We start from the raw sequence: 26,209 nt of genomic DNA on the forward strand, positions 1-26,209 counted from the left end.
GTCACATTCTATTCCTGACCTAATTCAAGGGCAGGAACTTGCTCCCTTGCTTAAGACAGTCAGTGCCACACACCCAGATTTTTAGGGCTACCATTCTTTAGATCCCAGTTCTTCAAGAAACTTCATCACAACTGCTCATAGTAAGGTGAAACTTGACATGTAACTCATCAATATTAATTACTGAAGCAGTACTCATTCCAGACTAGCCTGCAGGTCTGAGGCTGAGTGCAACCAGGCTTTGCAGCTGTAATCCATGTTTTTAATTAAAGGAAAGTAATACTTGAGTAATAAAGATCAGCTCTTCCCTCCCATGTAAAGTAAGACTTACCCATCTGTTGATTCCTCAAAAAACACCAACCCACATGCAGGAGATGTTCAAAGGAAGGGTAAAAGATTAGGCTATAGCACTTGAAAACCACATGTGGAATGAGGGTGGGTATCAAAGAGGCAGATTATGGCATAAACACTGTGGGGAAGGCAGCAACACTGCAAGCTAAAGACTAAATCCCAGGAAACCCCTCCCCATCTCCCCATCTTCTGTGGAACACAAGAAGAGGGGCAGGTATTCATTTCTGGATCTTCAGCTGACCTGGATGCCAGCTCAAGAGCTACCTCTGCAGCCACTGCCCAAACCTCATGATCTGGGGTGCTGAGCCTACAGCTGAGTTCTCTTCCCCCTAATTACAACCTGCTGGAATTGCCTGGACTCTGCCAAAATCTGCTGGACTTCAGCCACAGCAGATACTGGCAATCTGAACACATGCATCAGCACCAAGAAGTGTGGCCAGCAGAACCAAGGCAGTGATTTTCCCTCTAGACTTGGCACTTCAAATCTCATGTCCATTTTGGACCCCTCAGTTCAATAAAGTTATTGGGTTGCTGGAGCAGGTCCAGGAAGGGCAAAAGAATTGGGGAATGGTCTGGAACAGAACTCTGATGAGGGGCAACAGAGGGAGCTGGGGGGGCTTAGCCTGGAGAGAAGGAGGCTCAGGGGGCCCTTCTGGCTCTGCACAGCTCCTGACAGGAGGGGACAGCCGGGGGGATTGGGCTCTGCTCCCAAGGAACAGGGACAGGACAAGAGGAAATGGCCTCAAGCTGTGCCGGGGAGGATCAGGCTGGGCATCAGGAGGAATTTCACTGAAAGCATGATTAGTCCCTGGAAGTGCCTATCCAAGGGAAGAGTGGTGTTCCCATCCCTGGAGGTGTCCAAGGAAGAACTGGACTAACACTCAGTGCTCTGGTGTGGTTAACAAGGAGGTGATGGGGCAAAGGTTGGTCTCTATCCTCTTGGAAGTCTTTTCCAACCTAAAAGATTCTGTGAACAAGAAGTAAGAAGTCAACTTTCCTGATGGCTCACAGTGATTCACTCCTTCTCTTCCAGGTTCATTCTCATCCCCAGAATTACCCAGCTGACAAAAATGCTACTTCTCAGTTCTTCAAGAGCTCAGTGGGGACATGGCCACTCTCAAATTCCCATGTGAGATTTTCCCCTACAGGCTGTCATGTATAGCCACAAAAGAAAATTAGATCAACTCCTTTCTGGAATAATTTCAGCCTCTGCAAGACACACAAAAGCATGATTACCATTTGAATTTTTTGAATTTTTTTTTTTTCAAAGAAGGCCCATGAACACAGAACAGTGCAACATGTTACAGAGGAGATCTGCATGGCTCCCTTAGACAAGTGACAGTGGGTAACACAAAGGTGACAATACATTCATGCATCAGCACAGCCTGACAGCCACAAATTCTGTTATTTCTCATAATAAATACCAACCTCCTCACAGGGGAAAGAGGGGAACAAGCAAGGACTACTCAGAGACATTTGTATTACCCAGAGGACAGAGACCAGAAGCTTCCAAGAACACAGATGAGATTGTACAGCAAGCAAGCACCAGGTACAGGAACAGCACACCAACCTGTTGGTAAGCCCAGAGGTAGCCCCCACCAGGAAGTATTTTAGAGACCAAAAAAAAAAAACCAAAAAACCCCACTTAAAAGCAATTTAGATAGAAATACTGGACAACTTGGTAATTCTATAGGCTAAGAGTTCCACACTGGTGTCCCTGCTCTCTCCCATACCCACATTTAAACTGAAACAGGACGGCCTCAGCTCTGCAACTGCAGAGCTGGACACTTAGGTTCATGCATAACTGCTCGTGCAACTTAGGTTTATTCCACTTGGAAACCTGAGATTTGGCACATGTGTTGTAAGCCCTTGAGACTGCATCTCACCAGCTTTAGGGAAACAAAGCCCCAAGCCAGCCAGTGAAAAAATCCTGAGCATTCACTAGGCAAAGTGCCCTGCCAAGGGCCCAAGGCCATGCCAGGTGCCAGGGGTCAGCTGTGGCAGCAGACAGACTGATGTCAGGAAGCCCAGCTGGCCCCAAGGCAGAGTCCAGCCTGGCTGCATTGAGCTACCACTGCCTGCACATCACCTGTGTGACAGCAGTCTCTGCCACCCTCTAGGGAGGTGACAGTAAGTGCTACAGCAGTGACATTTTAGGAATGTACTTAACACCTGCTTTCATTCACACACACCAAGGAAAAAGGAATGACTACACCTTCCCTGACATGCTCTGACAGCATCTCCCATTCTCTTCTAACACGGGGCATTGGCATAGGAGTGCTTTCCTCCATTATCCCAAAAACACTGAACATGTTGTGCAACCTCAACTCCTTGCTATGTATCAAACAGTGGGATTAATCAACATAGCAACATCTCCTCTCCCCCACAAACAATAAATCTTACTCTTTTATTAAGTATCAAATTGTCTCCAACATAAATTATATCCAAATTATGTAAGTTTCAAGAAAGTCAGATATTTTATGTACAATATTTGTCTTGAGTCAGATAAATCTTTATCGTTTTAACCTGTAACGTAATAAGCAAACCTACATCAGTACCAAATAAAGCATTAAAAAGGTAACAAATATATAACATTTTAGAAATGCTCTCAGAACGCGAAAGTTAATGGTGAGGATTTTTATAGTGCAGGAATCTTGGCTTTGCAGCTCTTAGACCATCTCTCTTTCTCTGCGGATGGCACAGCACAGAACCATACTGAATATCATGCCAACAATCTGCAGAGAAAGCAAACAGATTAGAAATCAGGAAAGGAAAGCATGAGAAGCACGATAAGAACATGTGCTTTTATCAGCATGAGGACAAGCTGCTCTTCACAGCCCAGAGCTCACATTGATTCGGTATTTTTACACTTTACTCTAACATTCCCTATGTCCCAATCTCCAAAATTCATTCCCAGGAATCCCATTCATCTCAGTACTTGAAAACAGAGTATGTCAAGTTGGAAGGGACCCACAAGGATTTTCAAGTCCAGCTTCTGGCCCTGGCACAGCACCAGCAACTATAAACCACTGCCATATCTCCTAAGAAAGCTTTGATCATCACAACAGGTGCTTTTCTCCAGAGAGGTCAAACACAAGTGCAAGTTTTTTTAGCATCCCTCTAGCACAGGGCTGTTATTTCAGCCCTCTAGCAGAGCCTGCAATTGTTATAAAGGAAAGAGAAGAATCCCCAGCAGATATTAGGATTAAGATGTGGGCCAGCAACATGATCAATACATTTTCACTCCATATATACACACATCACTGATAAGATTTCATCATTGCTAAAAGTGCAAGGAGGCAGATCCTAATCCAAAGCAGAAGCACGGAGGCCTGAGACATCCCAGCCTCTGCACTGCCTCAGGGCCCTGCAGCACACACCCTGATCCTGCTGGGACTTGTCCTCAGCAGAATGGCCTTGTGGGCTGCAGGGCTAGGCACTGCTCTACAAGACTTCTGCTCTGTGTATCCTCTGAGCACCTTCTAAATAATCTGGAAACTCACCATCATTACAGCAATGCCAAGGCCAACTGCTCCAATGACGTTGAATTTGGATTTGAAGACATGATCAACGGCATCAGGGCAGGACTGAAACGGAACAGATGCTTCATTAGTGTTCTACACACACAAGGTTTATTTGAAGACTCATCTTTTAGAAGCTGCTTTGATCTGGCCTTTACTGTTGCATCCTTAAAGAGAGCCAGGGACGGTCCTACACAAGATATGATAGAGAAGTTTAAATCTACTCTTCAAGTACCTCAGACTTGTTAACAGCACCTTGACTACAGCAGGACTCCCCTCTCAATCTGAACATGCAGTTTATCAGGTTTGGCTTGTTACTACTGGCTGTCAGCACTTCAGATGATGCATTGCCTACCCCTTACCAAATGAGATTTAAAGCCACTCGATATTGCCAATTGCTACTGTAGTTTTGCAGACAGCTTATGAACCTACAGTACATGGCAATATCAGGATACCCTAGGCTAGGGGCAGATCCATAGAGGGGCCATTTTAATGCTCCCAGGACAAAGAATTTACCTTTGCAACTAAAAAATAAAATAGTCCTTTCCCCAGAACAGACACATGCTGGCCAATAAAAAGCACAAGGCACTTTTACAGAGGTATAAATCTTTAAGAGACTGGTAGGTGGTCAAAGTCTCATCCCAGCTTCTGTTCCAGCAGCAAACATCAGTGAGCTGCTGAAAGCTACCTTTTTCTGTTGCTGTTCCTTATCCAGTCTAGAAAGAAAGACTGAATCTGAGATTAAAGGGATATACTGATAAGAATGAGTCAGTTCAATCAGAACACCAACACAGCACTGCTTCTTAGAGGCACACTCCATTACAGCCCTTTGATCTTGTAATCTATCCACTGTTTTTCTACAATTGGGAATGGGCATCACAAGATGAAGTTAACAGATGAAGCTAAAACAGCAGAATAAAACTAAACAAAACCTGCATGCAGTCTCAGCTACTCCCACACACTCCAAGTCAGACTGCACAGACAGGACTAAAGATAAAGTCTGAACGTTTTCATATGGGCAGATATGTGAATTGTCAATTAAAGTTAAAAAACCCCAAGTCATTAATTGAATTCTTGCATGGTAAGAACCATAGAAGGACTCACACAAACTGTCTTGGAGCATAAAGCAAGAGCACAGGATGTTTGTAAGGAAAAGAGGAAGAAGGGTGGTTAAAAACTACAAAAGCTGTTTTCTCCTGTTATTTGTGGTACACAGGCACCTCTGCAGCAATACTCCAGCAGGGAAATCTGATTTACAGAACTGCCTTCACAGTCACCAACTCACCTGAACGGGCTACCAACCCTTACCCACCTCTCCCTGTCCTTGCTGGAGCTTCAGACTTGCTCCCACCCCAAGCTCTACTTCTCCCTAAGCAGGAGGGAGCTGACAGCTCCCAGCAAACACCAGGAAGATGCAGTGAGGAGAACAGAGCTCTCAAGGCATTGTGAGGAGGTTTTTTTAGGCAAACTTTTGATCTTCCACTGCCCAGCCCAGCAGTGAGTCTGTGACACAGACTACACATATCCTGAACAAGGTCAGACTTCCTGCTTGTTCTTTCCATGGTAACAGTGGGTTTGTTTTTCACAACCAGCCTGATCACAGACAAAGACTGCCACAGCAGTGTGACATGGGCATTTTCCACAGACTGGGAGGGTTTCCTGAAGTGTGTTTCTCACTCTACCCACTGGGCAGAGCTGATGGTGAATTATGTCAAGTTTTACCTTCGTAGAGAATGACTCAGACAGTGTCTTTGCTGGACAGGTGTCCATGTACTGGGGCTCTATAGTTCCAGAGAGGCCACAGCAGTTTAGCTACAACAGAAAACACAAAAAGAGCCCCAGGTTAAACAATCCTTATTTTTGTTCAGTAATCTGGTAAAAAAAAAAAAAAAAAAAAAAAAAAAAAAGGATAAATAATTTATGCTAGTTTTTATTACAGACCAAATCCTGTCAAAATGACTGCTATAAACCTAATTTTAACAAGCCTTTATTAAATTGAAGGACAAGTTTCTGAAAGGAAGAGCTAAATCCCTTTAAGTACACACAAAATCATTTTGGCAACCGCCTGTGCTCCTTACAGACACAAGGCTGAACACAGATATGCACGTGTGCATACTAGGGTGCCAGTAGCTCAGTAGCACAGATCCAGGGTTTCCCAGCCTGCTGCTGAGCTTTAGAAAAACAAGAACTAGTTCTAGACACTTCAGAGGACAAAGAAAAGGCATCCTGAATTCATTTATACCACACTTCTCTGCAATCTTTGGTTTCTTCTAACAAGTAAAAAATTTGTACAGGGGACTTGGTGGCATGAATAACAGTGTAAGGAGCAGCTGCATTACTGTCCAGGTTAAGCAGAACCATATACTTACAGCGAACTGAAGTGCTTTCAGGGTGTCTCTGGCACCTTGCTGAGCTCTCTTTCTGTAGGTGTCATTGTAGAACTCCTTTAACTCATTAATAATCTAAGGAAAAGCAAAGAGTTATGTATTAATGGTGTGTTAGTGTTGTACCTTGTATTAATTATGAAAAACTTGCTTTCAGCAGGTCAGTCATCAAAACTCCTGCAGCCTACAACACTCATTCTTCTGCCATGTACAAATAGAGGGTGGACAGAAGGCTCACCTGTTTCAGGTGAGAAATAACTCTACACTTACTTTAATAGCCACAGCTAAACAGTAAGTAAAACTGTTTCCCCTTCCAAATCTCTGACCTTCTAAGAGGAGTGAGAGAACCAAGTCTTTGCGCACTGGCTACCCAAAAATATCTACTATACTCCAGAAGTTTCTATATTTCCCTATTGTACAATACAATGTGAGCAGAAAAGCAACCCTGGTCACCAAGCATTTGATTTTGAAACAAGGCAGAATCTTGATGGCTTGGGAAGGAGGGGGCCATATTAGTCATGCTTCAGGTGCACATACACTCAGCTCTCAGCTGTCCCAGCTCCTCTCTGGAAGTGGTAAAGCCTCCCAGCCAGCCTGCTTCACCTCACAGCTCAGTCAGGTACTCTCTGGAGGGTACCTCTAGCTTCTTGGACTCTGGCTTCCCTGATACAGTCTCGTGTTTAAATACTACAGTTAGATTTTTTTATGTTGTTTTGCTTGAATCAGCCTTTTTCCTCTCCCCCAAATTCCCTGGGTAATAAGGATTTGGCTTGTACTAGTACAGATGTCAGCAAATTGCTGACTGTGGGCACATTCATAGAATCATGGAGTGTTTGGGGTCAGAAAGGAGATTTTTACATCACCTAAGTCCTGCCCCTCTTCCATGGGCAGGGACACCTTCCACTAGCCCACACTGCTCAGAGCCCCATCCAGCCTGGCCTTGGACACTTCCAGGGATGGAGCAGCCACAGCTTCTCTGGGAAACCTGTTCCAGCATCCCACCACTCCCAACTTTTAAGAGCAACCTACCTTTTCTTTATTTGAAAATCCCCAGATCCCAGCAGCAATTTCAAGGGCAAAAATCACAAAAAGGAAGAAGAAGAACTAGAAAAGAAAGACTGCGTTATTCATGAAGGCCAGAGCACCACAGACCAGCATCACACACACACACTGCAAGTTTGTCCAGACTTGTGGGAGCTGTCACTCAAGCAGGTTGCAGTTGGAGGTCTGAGACATTGGTAACACCAGGAAAAAGGACACTGGGTCAGCACTTCTTCCCAGGAGCGTCGGAAAGTCTGGCAGTGCTTTCCAAGCAGCAGTCCTGCTTTTTGATCAGTGTTAATTAAAGCCAATCATCTGTTAACTCCAACTTTGAAGCTGTCCAAGTCATTCAGACACATCACAACAGCTTGCACCAATTCTTTACTCTGGTTTGTCACTCCTGTTGCTTTAGGAGTCATTACTTAATTCCTAGCTTGCTACCAACTCCCAGAGAGCTACTGGTCATTTTGTTGTATATCCCATAAAACACAAATAAAAGTGTTCTGTCTCTCACTGACTACCAGACCCAAAACACCACTATCATTAAGAGCACTTTAAAGAGATACTCAGAATTTCAAAGGGCTAGAGGTATCATTTGCAACAAATACTTGAATTCAGGTTCTTCTGTGACACAGAAGGGGAATTGTTCTTTCAGTGTCTATAGTAGTTGACTTTTATTAACTAAGCCTCCTGGTTATTTGGATGAGTAGTTTTGCAAGTGCACAGATGTGCACGAACCCAGTAAGCTCTAGTGGCCCCCCCCAGTCTGAAAACAATGAGGTTGCTCTCCAGTAATTGGCTTGCAGAGCAGTTGTCAACTAGAAGAGCTCATCCTGTGATTATCAACAGTAGAGCCTTGTTGTTTCAAGCACCAAATACCACAGTTCCGGTCTCAGAGATTAAAGCTTGCACCACCTTCAGAATCCACGATGAACTGTCTAGCAATGATAGCACTGCTCTTATCAGTATTTTAGTTCTGTGTTCACAATACTCCCAGCCTTGACACCAGTGTATGTCAGATACATCTAGCCTCTTGGTATCATCCTCTGTTCAAATGCAGCAGAAGCATCTGGATTTCTGTCCAGAAATGAGAACTATATTTAACATTTTAGCATTATGTAGATGACCATGAATTTAAACACTCCGATTGTTCTGGGTCCACAATCTCCTGCCCTTGATTTACACAGTAATGTTTTCCTTCCTTACTCATCATGCTGCTCAAAAATTTAAGCATTACCCTGAGCACTTACCAGGCCAAGCATACACTGAGATTCCTGTGATGCACCACAGCATCCCAAGAAACCAACCAGCATCATAAGGGCACCAGCTCCAATAAGGATGTAAACACCTAGGGAGGAGGAAGACAAAGGTGTGCAGGTCATTGAGACCTCAGAAGCAAGGTATGAAATTAATTGCTCCATAAACAGCATTGGTAGCTTTTGTCAAGGTTTAAGTAAAAAAAAAAAAAAAAAAAAAAAAAAAAAAGACTTGTGCTTTATTTTCAAAGCAAATGAGCAAATGCATCTGAAAAATGTATATACAAAACCTTCATTTTGACACAAGTACTCCTGCTGCAGTTTCACAAGCTTTAGAAAGTGGGCAAGATAAAGCCATCTAAGACAAGCTGTAAGAGACTTTTTACATCAGCTCCTTCCAGAGCCAAGAGTTAGCAACTTCTCAGGCGAAGATAGAGACAACTGGAACAGTGATTTATCAACAACTGCAAAGTCTTGAAGCAGATGCTTCTCCAGATTATAAAAAAAATGTCAGATCTGGTAAACTACTCTGCCCAGAAATAAGGTAGTGAGTATGTTGAAGCAGAAAGAGAAAACATTTCTGAGGTAGAAGGCTCCATTTACACCAAATCCTCTGGCTCCTGAATTTGGGAACAACCAGCCTAATCATCATAGCTGTGAGTTGGAGACAGCAGCGAGTTGTGGTGAGCAAAAAAACAAGAAAACTCCTAAAGGATGGCAAGGAATATTACAGGGGTGGTGAAGCATCAAAGAATCAGCACAAAGCACGTTGAACAAGCAGGACACTTCTATCAACTGGGACATAAAAACAGTTCAGGGACCTAATCAATACTAATTAGAGGGAGCCAGATGTAAGCATTTGCAAATGATATATTCTAGATGCAAACCAATACGATTAGCTGCCAAAATAAACATATCCTTGATGCAGCATTTGTAAGGAATTAAGCCTGACATTTCTTATCAGGAGGAAATTCCAATATGGACTTTTTAACCTCAGTTTAACCTTTTTCCATTTTGAAAAAGAAGGGGGGGAAAAAAGTCCATCAGTACCTCTTATTCCAGATTGAGTTGTAGAGGAAGCCTTTGAGGTAACTTGCTTTGTAACTTACTGCAGTCAGTGACTAGTCCCAGAAAGTTATGTTGCAGCAGAAATTCCTACTGAGCTTCTTTTTAAAACTCAGTTAAACCTACAGAGATTTCAAGCAGGTTTCACTGGCTGCATCCAGCCAGTAGCTTAAGCATCACACCATAAAAAATTTATGTTTTAGGAGGTGAAAGAGTTGTTTTAGACTACCCAAAATAAGACTTGTTAAATATTCAGCTCAACAGCCAAGTTTAGAGTTATGTTCTTTTTCTGAGGTCCACTTAGAAGCATCTGGGACTCTTCCTGGCAGCTCCAAGAACCATCCAGTTTGCTAAGATGCCATCATATCAAGGGCAAACCACAGATTTTCTCAAAGATAACCTGTCTGCATGCCTGCAGCTTCTTTGTGAAGTCCCATGAGCATCTCAATATTCCCAACTATGGCCTCTACACCACTCCTAACAGCATTCCCTGCAGGTACAGGCCACCCTAGGACTAAGAGGCTACAGCATAAGTTGCACCTCCTTGCAAGGGACCCTTCAGACACCAGCCTGGGAGCTGTCACAGCTGAGTAGCCAAGGACAGAAGACAGTTTTTTGGCAAGAGAAAGATGAAGCTATCCTTTAAAGACTTTAAAGATTGCCTAACTCCAACCCCCTGCCACAGGCAGGGACACCTTCCACTATCCCAGGTTGCTCAGAGCCCCATCCAGCCTGGCCCTGGGCTTCCAGGGATGGGGCAGCCACAGCTGCTCTGGGCAACCTGTGCCAGGGCCTCAGCACCCTCACAGGGAAGAATTTCTTCTTATATCCAATCTAGCCCTGCTCTCTGTCAGTGTGAAGCTATTCCCCCTTGTCCTGTCACTCCAGGCCCATGTCCAGAGCCTCTCTCCCTCTTTCCTGTGGGTTCCCTTCAGGTACTGAAAGGCTACAGTGAGGTCACCCCAAAGCCTTCTGTTCCCCACCAATCCCAATTCCTCAGCCTTTCATCATAGCAGAGGTGCTCCAAGGGTCTGAGCACCTACAGGTGACAACAACGAAATTATGTGTGCTACCCTGTCCAAGCTTAAAAGCAACTGTAGAGATCAAAACCAAAGTTCAGATAAAATCCAGTTCATTTCAGAATTCCTATGACATTAACTAACTAAAAATGTGTGTGTCCCCTAATTAATGATCTTACAAACACCTTCCACATGGCCAAGCTAAAGCTACATTGATCCATGCTGGCTGGAATAATTCTCATATGCACCAAGATATTTGTGCATTCTTCCCATTCAGCTCAGGATGAACGAGGAGATGTGAGCCTTTATGAGTTAAGACAACAGTGCACATGCTCCTTCTGAGAGATGAGGCAACAGAGTTGTGTTTTGGGTAGCTCAGGTTGGTCACTCTGGAGAAAAAATATTAATTACTCAATTATTTTAGTGTGAAACTTTGCTGACGCATATGGTGATGAGCATCAGGAAGAAACATCCTCTATGTCTTCCAGGAGCCCCTGGGATTACAAAATGTTTATTGACGCAACAGAGACAAACTACTGTGGGAAAAAGGCTGAAGAGCCAAGAAACCATTCACATGGCAGCACTGCTGTGTCTGCACAAGAGCTCATAGGGGAAGCTGCCCCCAACAGCCAGGGAAGCTGCTCTCAGGCTGTTTTGCCTTTTCACTCTTTAAGAAAGGCCAAGGTTTCTGAGTGGCCTGGAAATCAGGGCACAAAAGTGTGACCTATCCCCTGAGCGATCCCCCAGCTCACCTGTGTAAAACTTTGTGTCAGATTCCAGTTCAAAGACGCTTTTGGTCTGTGAATCAAAGTGAAGCCATAGTCCAATTGCAAGCACCGCTGTCCCTGCGAGCTGTAAGAACAAGGAAGGCTTGTTAAAATGATACCAACTAATCCACCCAGCCTTGCATTAGTAACAAAATCAGAAGCAAACACAGGATACAGCTTTTATTTAAAGAGCTGGTGACAAAGGACAAGCATAAAAGGATGGGGATACCAACATATAAACAAAGTTTCAGACATGAGGCACCTGGACAGAGGCATTTACATAATATAAACTCCAATGCCACAGGAGAACAATGCCATTCTTGTTCCTTTCTGAAAATATCCACAGTTTAGCCAAGTGTCAGTATTTCCAGTGATCCTTCCACGCATTCTTTTATTCTGGGTGGCTGCAGACATTGCATGGCTTAGTGACCTTAAAGCTTCACACTGAAGAGCAAGTGTATCACAAGGAAAAGTGCCTTGTAAGGCCAGCTGGAAGTTTTGGTGTATTAAGCAGACTGCTGAGAGTTCCGTGTACCATGGAAGGGAGTTCAGGAAGAGTGCTGTTCTTGCCAAACAAGATAAAACCAACCCATTAAGTGACCACACTGACAGGAATAAGAAAATACCAGCTGCAGCAGTAGAACATTGCTGATCTGGAGCAATACAATCAAATTTTAGGTAATATTTAATTTTATCATCTCTGCCTGTATGCCTCCAGGTTCCTCTTAACATTGGTGCCTGTGTTTGCAGCAAGTCACTTTTTGTATAAATTAGCCTCTGGATGAAACAGCTGGCAAAAGCCACAGGAAGTGTTGCAAGAAAGAGCGAATTGCACTCTGATAAGGCCAATGGCAACAGTTTGCTTTGAACAGACTGAATCCCCCTTTAAAAAGAAAAAAAAAAAAAAGGGGTTTTCTTGCTTGTAAAAAAATGAAGAGGCCAGGACAAAGTATAAAGCTGCAGTGTGCTTCTCAGCTCTTCCTTTGAAGATCATTTAACTATTAAAAAAAGTTCTACAAAAGTGAGATGAGGACAGAAATCTCAAATATTGCAGCAGACATTAAAAATTTAAACTTAAGAGTGAGCAATAAGTTTATGAAGTCTGGTGCTTTGGTCAGGCAAAGCACACATGAAAAGCAAAAATAAAATCCCAACAAAGCCTGACCTCTGATAAGAAGGTCCTTGCAGAAAGAAACAACATGCCTGATTTGCCTCTAAGAAACTGGGAATTGTTTAATAACGGCAATTTTTAGTGGGAATATGGGCAGCATTCCCCTGGTGAGCACCTAAGGATACAACATCCCTTCCACACCAAGCCCACCTGAGAGGTGGGAGCCTGAGAGTCCCTTCTCCCTGCTGGGAAGAGTTCCTGCTCACAGACAGCCCCAGCTTTCCTAAACCAGCTTTTCTTGTATGGCAGGAACTGAGCGCCAGGCCTGCCTCCAAGAGGAGCTGCAGGGCTGTAGCTGGGAATACAGATCAAGTGACACACAACCCAAAGAGCCAAATAAATCCACCTGGAGGATTCCAGACCTAAGCAAAAGGCCTTTGTTGGTGTTTCTGGTGCTTACTCCCAAGGCACACCTGCACACACCTCCTGCTTGCCTTGCTAGGGCTACCCTGACAAGATGATTAAGTTATGCTGGAGCACCTTGGTACAACACAGAACGCCACAACAGCGTCATTATTTCAATTTCTTGTGCCACAGCTGCACCCCGAGGGGAGGGAGAGGCACAAAAGAGAGCTGACAGAGACAAGGGTTGCTGCTCTACCTGCTCTCCTGCCTGCAGCATCACTTCAAAAAGCCTTTGCCACCTCATCTCACCCCCATTCAAACATCAGAAAGGCTTAGTGATGTAAAAAAATCTCTGCTTTGAGACTGCTGTTAAGTCACCCAGACACATTCCCACAACCCAGTGTTCAATAACACTCTGCTTGAGGATCCCTTTTCTGGGTCATCCAGCAGTTGTCAGCTCTTATAGCTGATCCAGATCCCCATCATTAGAAGAAATCTAGAGCCTCTGCTGGTTTTGCCAGGAACTCACAAATTGTGAAGCCATAAGGCTGAACACCCAGCTCTTCTCACCTACCAAATTTATTTACAGCTTGACACGTTCTAGTGCTTGAGTAGGGAGCTCTGCAAACGGAGCAGGGCACAGAAAAGGACTGTAAAACTAAAGAAACTCTTAAGCCATGCAGATAATCTTAAAATTCCAAGCAAAGGAGAAGGCTCAGTTAATGGCCTCCAGAAACAAACTGGTCTGTTCACATTGGGCAGAGACTATGTATTTTCTTACAAAACACAAATTTAACTCTTCCCCAGCAGCACACAGAGGTACATGGCATGTTTTCTCCTTGGAAAAGCAGTCACTCTGTGGGAAAGATTAAGAAGATGCCAGGGAAACAAGAGACTTACAGGATCACAGAACAGTGATAACACTTCATGCCAGTGAACTGCTGCACAGCACGAAAAAAAGTGGTAGAATTAAACAGAGTGATAATTCTCTGCATGGTGGATTAGAAATAAAATGCAAGAATAAGTCTTTCTTCATGCAAGAATAAGAGACTTTCTGTCTCAGCTCCTTAAGGAAAGCAGACTTACGCTCTCAGTTTGTGCTCTTCCTACCCACACTGACCACTGAACTAAAAAAAGGCAGTTTTAAAGCAGCAGTCAAGAAACTTGAAGCTTCAAGTTTCCATCAAAACAAGGGAGAAACGAGGACACAGCAACACCAGCCTCTGAGGAAGAGAAAAGCACAGCTCCACAGGCATTTGCCAGCACCCCTGGCCAGTGTGGCACACTAGAGGCTGAGGCACTGTCAAACCTCCCTGCTCACCCACACTGTGCCAGCAGGATGGGACTGGTGCTGGGATGGTTTGGGAGTTTTTCCTTCCTGGGAAAGGGGTGCAAAGCCCCCAGCCTCAGCTGCATGGAAGCAGACTCCCAGATAATCTAATTGTTGGGTTTTTCTTTGGTAATCCAAGGGGATTCCCCATCTAACAGACCTATTTTGTCATAGGAGTTGAGCAATACTGTGTTCAGTATTCTAAAAATTCAAAGTAGCTCTATCCTGCACGGAAAGAAATTTAGCTGGAAAAGAACAACACTGTACTCCTGAAAGTAATCCATTTTGTCAGGTTTCACATAAACAAAGAGGATGGGTTTGTGTGCTTATCAGACAGGTAAGTAGTATGTTTCCATAGTGACAAGTACAGCAAAAAGAGCTCAGAAGACAGGGTTGGGGCTTTTTTCCCCATCTGGCCAAAATGTGAAGTTAAAGGGATACTGTTCACTTGCTGTTTTGGAAAAGTTTGTGGCAGTGATTTTCCAGTAACAGTATGTCCTGGCACAATTACACCACTGACTTCCCTCCTCCAGCTAACCAGGCTTCCTTGTTTGCCCTTACCACTACTCCCAGCTCATTCCTGCTCTGCTTGGCTATTCCAGGGCTGCAACAATGGTAAAACTACCTGGCCACTCCTCTCCCAGCCCTGTGGAGGCTTCTCAGGTTGTTTTTTTTCCGATTATATGGACACACACCCCCTTTGCCCCTAAAACTCACTCCTGCCATGCAGCTTTCTGCCTGTTCCAACAGGAAAAACAGCTTTTTTGGTCTCTCTTCCTTTCTTACATAGCCCTGCATGTTCCCCTTGCTTGGCCTCTGGGTACATCTAAAGGTGAGTCCCAGCCTTCCATGTGAGAAGAGACAACTGAGAAAGGACCTGAACCAGTCAGGATGCACTGGAGATGAGAAAACCTGTGTATCCTGGAGGCAGCAGCCACACTGAACACTCTGCCTTCCTCCCCTCACCATCCCTGGCTAACCTGAGCATGAGTTCAGAGTATGCCTCAGCACTGAACACTACCAAACAATTCCCACAGGATTTCTGCCCCACTCTGACACCCGAGGTTTTGCAGATACCACTCCCCCAGCAGAAGGCTAGCACAGGAAACCCTTAGATTTAATGATAATGCCATAAACACGTATTAAAACCTTGAGATTAAAAAAGAAAACAAAAACAAACACACCAAAAACCCAAACAAACAAAAAACAACAACAACAAAAAAACCCAAAAAAACCAACAACAACAAAAAAACCCCAAGCAAACAAAAAAACCAAACAAACCCAAAACACCAATTGTATTAACACATCCCATAGCAGCACAATGCGTGACGCTATTTTGGAAAGCTAGGAAGTTTATTTTTGATTTAAGCACTATTTTGGAAGGACCATTTTGTTCAGTCCCTTCTGACCTTGTTCCCTTGTTAAGGGACAATCACCCCATTTGCCTCAGACCTCTTACAGCATCTTGTATTTCCACAGGCGGAATTACCTCTCAAGGAGCTCAAGGTCCAAGCACTTACCAAGTCCTCAGACAGTTCTTTTCCTGTCCCGGCAGACAAAGCTTTGGGAAGGGGACACCCTTCTCCAGCCCTTCCTCCACTTCCACAGAGTGGAGGCAGGCATAGGGAAGGAATCAGACAGTTCAAGACCGCCTGATAAGTGGCTCAAAGCCTGTAAAAATAAATGCCCTTGCACAAAAACAAAAAGTGTGTTTTGCCATTTTGACACCTTCAGGCCAAGTTTACATACAACTTCTACCATGTTCATGGCATTACCTCCAGCAGAAGGTACGTCATTAGGTGAAAATAAAGAAGTCAGTCAAAAATAAATACTATTTTCAGTGTTGTCATCTAACAGAACACCTTTTTTTTTTTTTCTTGAAGTAAGAAGGTATGTCAGGCTTAACACTACTGTTCCATATATGGGTTTACAACAGGATGTGACAATAAGATATTAAAAAGTCACCATCTTCACTTCATAAACACTTGAACTTTGAGCTAAAAATCTGACTGCGTAAGAATTTACTTCTGTTTTAGACTGAACTAAGAAAGCTAGGACCAGATCTATGACGTTGCAAAGCACATGCAAAGAAATTGAGAACATTATGAGTAGTAATGAACTGTTTCTGTCCTTTCACTGGCTGGTACTCCATAAATAAAACCCCATAACAGTAAGTACAGGTGAGGCTCAACATCACTCTAAACCCTCAATTACAGAATTAGTGTTATCCACAGCAGCACAGGTTTTCAGAGTTTTGAAACAGCTCCCCTAACACTTGTGCTATGTGGGCTTGAAATTATACAAGAAACTGCAGCTATTTTCAAACTAGTTTGGAAAAAAGTGGATTGGAAAGGAAGTATTTTCTTTCTGCTTAGCTAGTTTCAAGAATGTTGTGGTCTATGTTAATGCCACAGCACTTTTTGCAATAAAATGGTGCTCCAGTACAGTAGGAGCAGCATTACAAAATTCCTGAACCACTGCCAAGACTAGTGCCCATTTCATACAAGTTCCTATTCAGAAGCAAGTCTACTATATTTGCAATTAGAATTGCAAATAGGAGCCAGAACTGCTGGAACTCTAAGTAGCTTCACATCAGGTTTCTCAAGGCAACATACTCCAAACTCCATTCCTGACTCCACAGAACTTACTGAAGTAAATAGACACTGAGCTGAGCCCAAGCAGCATTAGATTATACACTGTAGCCAGCAACTGCACTAGTTCTATACAGAAAGCAAAAGCAACTAATTTCTGGGGTTTCCATATGTGCCTGCATATGTACATACTAACAGACACATGCATATTTCCCTGCCCATCCTGCAAGTCCTCTGCTGGAGGAGGAAAGATCCTCTGAATTGCTGTTCCTGGTGCACAAAACCAGCTGAGATTATGGCTCAGAACAAAATCACAGATATCTTCAAACTACAGAAGGAAAAGGGCTCTCCAGGCCTAATTCTGCTCATCTTACTTCAGCAGGCACTACCACACACAAATGCATTTATTCATAAAATACACAGCACTCTGGAGACTAGGAAGTCAGAGCAAGAGAGTTGCCCAATAGTGGAAAGGAGCAAGAAAATTACTGCTCAAAACTTCAACATGAACTCTGTGCTACAGCACTTGTTTGCCTAAAATACATTAAACCATAAATATTAGCAGCAGACATCTTCATATTCCACAAAATTCACAAGGGGAAAACCCAGCATTAATGCAGGTCCTTGCTTTTGTTCAGCAGCAGGAAGCAATGGGAGAACAGACAGGCATTTGCCTAGTGTGATCCAAGTTGCTCAGAATCCCACAGTTTTCCTAGGAAAAGACTTCATCACCAGGACCAACAAGCCTGAGCAAACCCAAGGAGTTAAGGGAGCACAGCTAAAGGCAGTCACTCACACAACTCAAAGCAATCCAGCATTGCTCACAGTAAGGTTGGCCCAAGGCAACTTTGCTAAGACCACTCCACTGCTCAGGTTTTAGGCATGAAATGTGTTGTTTCCATTGACTTCTTGCCAAGCTCAAGCCAGCCTAGTGGAAAAAAAATAATTTAGTTCTGTATCAGGCTTGACACCTCCCTCCCATAGGCTAAAACAGCCCCCAAACTGGTATGATTAGAAAGCAGACTGTCAGGGATGCCAGGGCCAGCACTGGCCATGCCAAGACAGCAGAGCTGTTTGCAAACATGGGTGGGAGAACACCAGCCCCAGCAAGGACAGCATAACAGCAGCAAGGAGCCTGCTGCAACACTCCATCCCAAGAGGAAACACAGCCATCCCTAATTCCTACACCTCAAGAGAGGAGACTGAACCCCAAAACTTATGGATCCATGCTTAACTGGACTTGGTGCAAACATCCAAAGATGTCCTCTTCCTTCCATTTAGGCCACAAGCACATTTTAAGCAAAACTCTGAAGCCCCAAAAGTTTCAGAGAATACCATGTTAATGCCCAGCCTCCCCAGCTAGAGAAAGGCCATCAGATCGATCAAGCACGAGATCCTTAGGAAGGGTTAAGGGAACAGGAAAAAAGGTAGCATTTCCCAGGACCAACCTCCTGGGCTACATGCTGAGCATTTTAAGATTGTGCTAAGATATGGACAGCACCCTGAGAGAAGAAAAATTAACAAAAGGCTACTGAACTCCATATTAGCAGGTTGGACTAGATGGTCTTAAAGGTCTTTTCCAACCTAGTTAATTCTGTGATTAGCCACATATCCCTTGACCAACCTATTCCTCTGAGGAGAGAGCATCACCACTATCCCCACAGTGACATTTTCCTTATGAAAATGTCCTTTTTCCTGGCTTAATATCCCACAGCCTTTGCTCACTGCCTCTTTTAATATCTACTGCCTGGACAATCATGATCCTAAGGATCTCTAGCACATTTCCATGCTGAAGATAGAATTGCTGAAGACATGAACAGTCCTCTTTCTTTCCCGGACATTACTAAGTTTCACTATGATCCTCTCAAGGCAGGCAGATGACCAGAGCAGCCTGCAGGACTGTGGGACAGCAGCATGCCATTGATTTTGGGAGCTTTACACACCATATTCTATCTTCTCTCAGTCCTTCAGTTCTGAAGCTGGTTTCGCTCTGTTGACACTGAGCACTCACCTGGTGCTTTTGTAAAGCTATCATAGATTCTTTTCTCCCAAGGCTTCACTGCTCCAAGGCAGCAGCTAATAGCATTTAGTTCCTATCTCCAGGCAGCTTCTGCTGGTGCCTCCCATGGGAATTACCTAATGCCTGCCTTTGTGTGAGAGTCACACCCCTCTGTGTCACACACCCTGCTCTGGCAGCCATCACCTCCATCACCCTGGACTATGGGTGCCAGCCAGCACCCCAGCAGTACCCCCTGTGCTCCTCCAGATGAGCTGGGGCTATAGTGACCAGCACAATTTGTACCAGCACCACTGCTTCTCCCTGCAACAGCAGAGCTGCACCTCACCACAGCCCTGCCTCCACTCCAACACCCATCTCATTCTTGCCAGGATCTTACTCCAGGACTGCCTGGCTTTCACAAGAGGCCTGAGATTTCCAGGAGATATTGAACAAGTCAGGCTTCTAAACGCTCTAAGGCAGCAGCTTCATGAAGTCTCACTTTCCCTTGCAGTAGCCAGTCCCTCCTGTACATGTACACCACTTTTTAAAGGATCTCCTCGGCTTTCTCCAGATACTCCATGTGTGCTACTCCCTGGATGCCCCAGAATACCCTAAAGCAAAAACCCAGCCTCCAATTCATTGCATTCCATCCAGGAGAAGGGATGGTGAGCAGGGGGAGTTACCTAATCACAACTCACTTAAATGTTCTGAAGTGTTGTGTGACCTTGGAGAATTGTTAATCAAACATTTGCTGCTCCTCCTGTTTCACTTCCCTTGCATCAAAAGGTCAGTTCAAGCCTGTGCAGGATTCAGAGTCAAAGACAGGTTATGGCACAGAACTCTGTGAAAATCTTCTCCAGTAAAATAAAGTCCTGCTGAACATCACTCCCAAAACTTTTATACTTGGAGCTATTACTGTCTGGAAGAACTCCCTGAGAAACTCCCTTAAAGCCTCATGTGTCTGAAAAGGGGTATGTTACTTGGGTTTGCTTTTGCAAATTACTCCTAAAGCTTTCCTTTGGCTAACATTAGCAGCATTTATGAACCTTTATTTCCTTCCTTTGCATACAGCTTCAACTTTGAGAGTTTCCATTTCTATTTCAATAGCTTCCTTTACCAAGTTGTTTGAGACTTTCTACTTCCTCTTACCCTTGTTCAAGCCTCTGATAGAAGCAAGTACATTCACCTAAGGCGGCACCCACAGCTGTCTGCAGGCTTGCTGCAGACCACTGAAATTCCTGACCTATCCTTTTGAGGCAACTTATTTCAAAAAACAGAGGTACAGAATTGCACTTGGGCACAACAAGTTTGTTTAACACACTTCCATTACTTCACAGACTTTTCACATCTGCAAAGCCATAATAAAACATTACAGCCTTTTTTCTTATTAGGGTGGTTCTTGCCTTTTAATGCTGGCAGCCCCACAACACCTTTCTTTTTATGCTGTTCAGTGTGGAATAACCCAAGATACAGCTACTTTATTTCTCCATAGAGGACACAAGGTTTGCTAACACCGTACCCCCTAAACTCCCCTTCAACTGTTTTCAGCAGGCCACAATGACATGTGGTGGTCCCCACGAACCAAGGACCACTCCAGCTGGTCAAACACACACTTTATCTCTGGCTGAACCAAGCTGCTTGCACTTCACTGTCTCTTGGGGCCTCCAGACACTTACTGGGATCACCAAGATGCATTTATCTCCCTTTAATTCTTTCTTCTTCCTCTTCTCTTTCCCACATCCTAGCTGCATACTGCCAGCCTCAAGAAGCCAACTTGAAAAGCCATCATCTCGCAGCTCCTCTGGGCAGCAGCACCATTCTTCTTCCATCGACCCCATCACCAGTACAACTCTGTATTCACGAGCACCCCTAAAGGTAGGAGTAAAGCCTCAGCACTTTATGATCATGACACTCCCAAGCAACAGGTACATCCCGAGCTAAACAAAACCTCCCTCCCTATTCTCAGCCCTGGTCCCCAGATAAGGTGGAGAAGCTCAGGTAAAAAGCTTCTCTGAAGCAATGCCATTGCCATAACAAGAATTTTTGTCCCATAAAATATTCTGCAGAAAGTCTACAGCTTTGAAATAAACCAACAAAACATGCACAAGGCAAACCACGAGTACTTCAGTCTCGTTTAACAAAAAGTTTAGAAACTCACTTGACTGTAAGTTTCAGACAATGTTTTATTAGGCTTTTCCTTCTGATCAGCTCTAACCCCACAAATGCGACAGCGCTGCTGGCGAGTCCTGGGTGGCAAAATATGCTTTCTTGGGTCAAGTTCTGCACAGCTTCCCTCAACTGCAGCCCAGCTGTGTGTTCTCAACTCTGCTGCAACCCATTTCGGCATCGAGACATCCCGAGCACTTCACCCATTAACACGGCAACTTCCACTCGTCCCACGGGCAGTACTGAGACTCACTCCAGACGCGGCTTCTTCCCGCAGCTCCAACTTCATTCCTCCACACCACAGCCACACCGTGGCGACCAGCCGAGAAAAAACGCAGCTTTTTAAACCATACACTTTGCTCCTATCCATCAGGCATACAAGCAGCTCCCGTAGTACTTTTCCACGCAGGAGCCAGCGCTAAATCGAGGTGCCCACGCCCCGAGGGCTTGAGGACAGCTCCAACCTCTCGGTTCAACCATGCTTTCTCACGCTGGCCAAGAACCACACCGGAGACGCGATTCAAGGGGTGCCGATCTGTTCCAGGAAATTAAACCCGAAGGGAAGCCACAGCTCCCACCAACAACGAGGAGTTCACACACACGACAACTTGCGAGGAGCCGGCTCACCTCGGGCACCGGGAAAGCCGGCAGGGAGCCCGACCTGCGCACAGTTTTAGGGAGAGGATTGTGTGCAGTGCTGCGGGATGCACAGTGGGAGCAAAATTGCACAAACCCAGCACCCCCTCCTCGCCTGGCAGCGCCCCCAACCCGCCTTTCGATAAAACCCCAAAAACGTGAAAAATAACGCGGTGAGCACCCCGGCATCCGCCCCCCTCCCTCCGGCGGGGGGCAGCAAGCGGAGAAAACAGCAAAAACCACGCATCAAAAAAAAAAGCAAACAAAACGCGACTCCCGGCGCGTCCCCTCCATCCCTGTCCCGCGGGCTCCTCGCCGGGCAGCGCGGGGGACACAGCCCGGGGGACACAACCCGGGGCGCCTCACCCAGAAGATGAAGTTGAAGCCGAAGAGCAGGTACTTGATACACTTGGTGCCTCCTTTGACGGGCATGGTGGCGGCTGCGGGTGCGGTTACCAGGCTGCCGCGCTCCGACGCCGCTCCTTAAATGCGGCCCTGCCCGGGCCGCTCGGGGACACCCCTGCCCGCCCCCGGGGCCGCCCCCGGCCGCGCCCCGCACCTGCGGCCGCCCCTCTCCGCCCCAGGCCGGGCGGGCTCCCGGCGCTCCGGCAGCGCCACACGGGGCCGAGCACCGGCAGCTTTGGGGCTGGGAAGTGTCCCGGCGTGGAGAGGAAGCCCCGGGAACGTCAGAGTCCCGCTGCCGGCCCTGCGCGCCGCCGCCTCAGCGATCCCACCCTGCGCCCGGAGCGTTGTCCTGGAGCGTTGGCAGGGTTGTGGTTGTGACCATTCCCTGGAGAGCCCGTTCCGTGCCCCACCGCCGCCCTCCGGGTGGAAAACTTCGCCCTAATGTATAATCGACCCCACCACCCCAGTCCGACCTGCTTTTGCACAGATCTCGGAATCCTTAGGGCTGGAACGGACCTCTGTAGATCACCCAGTCCAACCAAGGCAGGGTCACCCAGAGCAGGTGACGAAGGAATGTTTCCAGATCGGTTTGGAATGTCTCCTGAGGGAAAAGAATCCACACACCCTCTCTGGGCGGCCTGTTGCGGTGCTCTGCCGCCCTTATAATAAAGAAATTCTTCCCCGTCTTGTGGTGGAACTTCTTGTTTTAATTTATGGCCATTGCTCCCTGTCCTGTCGCTGGACCACAGAAGAGAGTCCGGCACCATCCTCTTGACACCTGCTTTGAGATATTTATGTGCATTAATGAGATCCCCTTTCTGACTCCTCTTACTAATCAGGCCCAGCTCCCGCAGAGATGGTCCAGAGCCCTCATCACCTTTGTGGCCTCTGCCGGATGTTTAGTTTAAAATGAATCCATCTAGCTTAAATGGATGTTTTCTCACACAAGATAAACCTACAGCATAGTTCAATTCCTTTAATTTCAAATATGTCTTCAAATGAATGCATCTGTCTATCTTAAATGGATGTTTTCTCATACAAGATAAACTTACAGCATAATTCAATTCCTTTAGTATTTCAAATATGTCTTCAAATATAACTTTGTATGAAATTACAAACATCCACTTTAGGAAAATAAGGCGGAAAAGTTTCAGCCTACCAACTGATCCATGGTAACTGGTTGCATACATGCTCTTAGGTCATCCCAGTTGTGAGAAAAAACAAGTTAAATTTCAACTAAGAATTTCCCTTTCATGGTAACAGGGTGTTCTGCACTCAGCATCTGAGCCTTTTAGCTCAGGGATAAAAACTGAGGGCTTGTACCTTAATTTCATACAGTGGGATTAGAAATTAATCAGGTATTGAGAGTCAAAAAAACCCACCCAAACAGAACAGTAAAAACAGAAAAGCCATGCTGAAATGCAAATAAAAACATATTGGAGTTTTTGTTGCCAAAATAAAGGATAAGATACAGCACATTCCAGAGGCAATATGGAGGGGGAGATGCTGGCTTGGGCAGCTGCTTCCCAGAGGAGGTTACAAAACAGGAATACCTTTCCTATAAAATAAAGGGAAGCAGAGGGATGGAGGCTGGACACAACATTATAGATCCAGAAAGGATGGAGTTAACAAATGCCTGTGACTAAACTCTTCTGGTAACTGAGCAAGGTTTTCTGTGTAACTTTTGGGTTGGTTTTCTTTTGTCACTTTGCCATTAAGATTTATGCTGTTAGTTAGCATCAGTAATATGGCTTCCCTTAAGTTTCTAAAATTAAGGATCACAAAAGAACTTTAGATAACTCCCCTCCTAGCTTTGTATTATTAAGCTTCTTATGCTTATATTGCGTTAAAGCAACTTTCTTTAAAATTCATGGGCAGTAACCTTTTGATCAGAGGCAAGAAATTGACCTATTCAATAAAAACCTCCTGTGAGTTTGTAAAAAAATTAAACACTCCCCATTCACCTGGAAAATTAAGTTATGAGGAAGTGAAATGTGTTTGTACATCTTCAGTATTCTTGAGAATATGGAAGCAAAATAATGCTGTGGCTTGGTGTTGATTTTTTGTTTTGTTTTGTTTTGTTTTGTTTTTTTTTCCATTCCATATGAAGGATCTGGAGAGAACATTTATGTTTCACTCTTCCAGGGTGTAACGATCTGGTAGATGCAATTCTCTGACCACACCTGAACTTCTCTAACTAGTGGAATGAGATAGTAATCAACTGAATTTCTGCATAATAGAAATCACTAAAGGAAATTCATGACCCTTGTAGTAGTACTTCACACTGATTTATTATTTTGACACTTTGTATTTGCATGGGCTAATAGGCCGTACAAACACAGTTCTCTGCTGTCAGGGAGCTGGGGATGGATTTTGAGAGGAAGAGGAAATAGGAGGTCACAGATCCTATGCTGATGTCACCTGGATCATCCGAAACTCTTGAGCTGGTCCATGGAACATAACACTAACTGCCTTACTTCTGGTCTCACCTTTCCAAACTAATTTTAAGGTACTTTGGTTTATTTCAACTCAGTAATATTTTGGAATGGTGATGGGTGAGTGGTCCCTTCCACATCTGAGGCTGTGAGGGAGAGGCTGGTCTTGGGACTGGAGAGTCAAGGCTGGCATTCCATTGCAAAATGGAATGAGTCACTGCAAAAATGACTCACAGAGTCACTCATGCTGATAACATTATGTGGAAGGCATTGTCCTTTTTTTCCAGTGCTGGTAGAAATGTGTTTGGTATTTGGTATCCATAGCAGATAGATTCTGGAAGAACTCATGCTGGGAGTAAATCTGTGCATCCTAGAAATGTGTCTGCTTTCTGCCACGAGAGAAAGGCTTTGAAGAAACTACAAAGCCCTGGGGGATTTCACTAGAAATTAGGTCTTCCGCTATAACTGGAGGTGTATCTGGAAGTGAAAACCCAAAGCCAGACTTCTTAATTTTCCTTGTTGTTAAAACTATTTTTTTTTAACTGAGATTGGAAGGAGTTTAGAAGAGATTTGGGCACATCCTTGCAATTATTTGGCATAAGACATTTGTGTATGATGCATGAGTAGTGATAATGTCAGGAGAGCAACTGGAAAATCTCAATATGAACTTAGGAACCCAAACAAAATTGTTTCATAATTGGTTATCATTTTACTGGAAAACCTCAATGTGAACTTAAGAACCTTTATGAAATTGCTTTGTAATCAGTTATAATTTTCAAATTTGGAGATAAAATGCATGGGATAAAAAGCAAAAATTCCAATAATTCCACAAAGCATCCATTCAAAATAATTCAGACATCCTTACTATTACTAGTGATGAAAGTAGACTCCTTCAGGAAAGAAGGGTGATAAAAGGATGGAACCAGGCTCTGCTTGGTGGTACTGGGCAATTGGACAAGAGGGAATGGACAGGAATTGATGCCCAGGAGGTTCACCTGGACAGGAGGCAGAACTTCTTCCCTGGGCAGTGACCCAGCACTGAGCAGAGTGTCCAGAGAGGCTGTGGAGTCTCCTCACTGGAGATATTCCAGACCCCTCTGGACACAATCCTGTGCCCTGTGCTCTGTGACAGCCCTGCTGGAGCAGGGAGGTGGCACCAGTGACCCACTGTGGTCCCTTCCAGCCTGGCCCATTCTGGGATGTGGAATTTGTCATCATTACTTAGGGAGAAGGAAACACTTGCTTTTTCAATTGTTGTGAAACCCAAAAATACCCTGGATGCCCTTTAATTTCTCACAGCAGCAGTTTGACATCACTGGAAGTGTAGCCCACTCCTTTTCAAGTTAAATTACCATTTAAGCCCCCCATGCTGCAGATAGCAGTGCTTATACCTGGTTTCAGTGTGAGAGTGACTGCAGGACGGGAGACCAATGCTTTACCAAACAAATGCTGCGACTCTGGAAGATTGCAAAGTGCCTGTTTGGAAATCATGGCTGTAACACAAGGGTGATTCATCTAACTGCTATGTTGTCTGCATGTGTCAGACCTTTCTGTGTGGGTGAAGTTATTTTAGGAGCAGGGGACAGGAGTGGGGCCACAGGCTGTGGCTGCTGTCGAGGGAGGTGCTGGCAGGTTGGGCAGGTCCTTGAGCACAGAGCCCCGTGATGTGACACATCTCCCTTGCCACAATACAGCCCTGTGATGTGTGTGGGGACTTGGGCAAACCTTTC

At 44.9% G+C, this 26,209-nt stretch overlaps 1 protein-coding gene across 1 annotated transcript; it reads right to left on the reverse strand.

The window, feature by feature from the left end:
* Nucleotides 1–2,722: 2,722 nt before the first annotated feature.
* Nucleotides 2,723–22,096, reverse strand: CD9 (CD9 molecule). Its single transcript, NM_001245256.1, is given in 8 exon segments — nucleotides 2,723–3,083; nucleotides 3,852–3,935; nucleotides 5,592–5,681; nucleotides 6,239–6,331; nucleotides 7,283–7,357; nucleotides 8,545–8,642; nucleotides 11,387–11,486; nucleotides 22,006–22,096. Coding segments are annotated over 8 exon segments (672 nt in total). The 5' UTR covers nucleotides 22,072–22,096; the 3' UTR covers nucleotides 2,723–3,017.
* Between the last annotated feature and the right edge of the window lie 4,113 nt (nucleotides 22,097–26,209).

This window comes from Taeniopygia guttata, chromosome 1A (assembly GCF_048771995.1).
Source record: "Taeniopygia guttata chromosome 1A, bTaeGut7.mat, whole genome shotgun sequence".
NCBI classification, from domain to species: Eukaryota; Metazoa; Chordata; class Aves; order Passeriformes; family Estrildidae; genus Taeniopygia; species Taeniopygia guttata.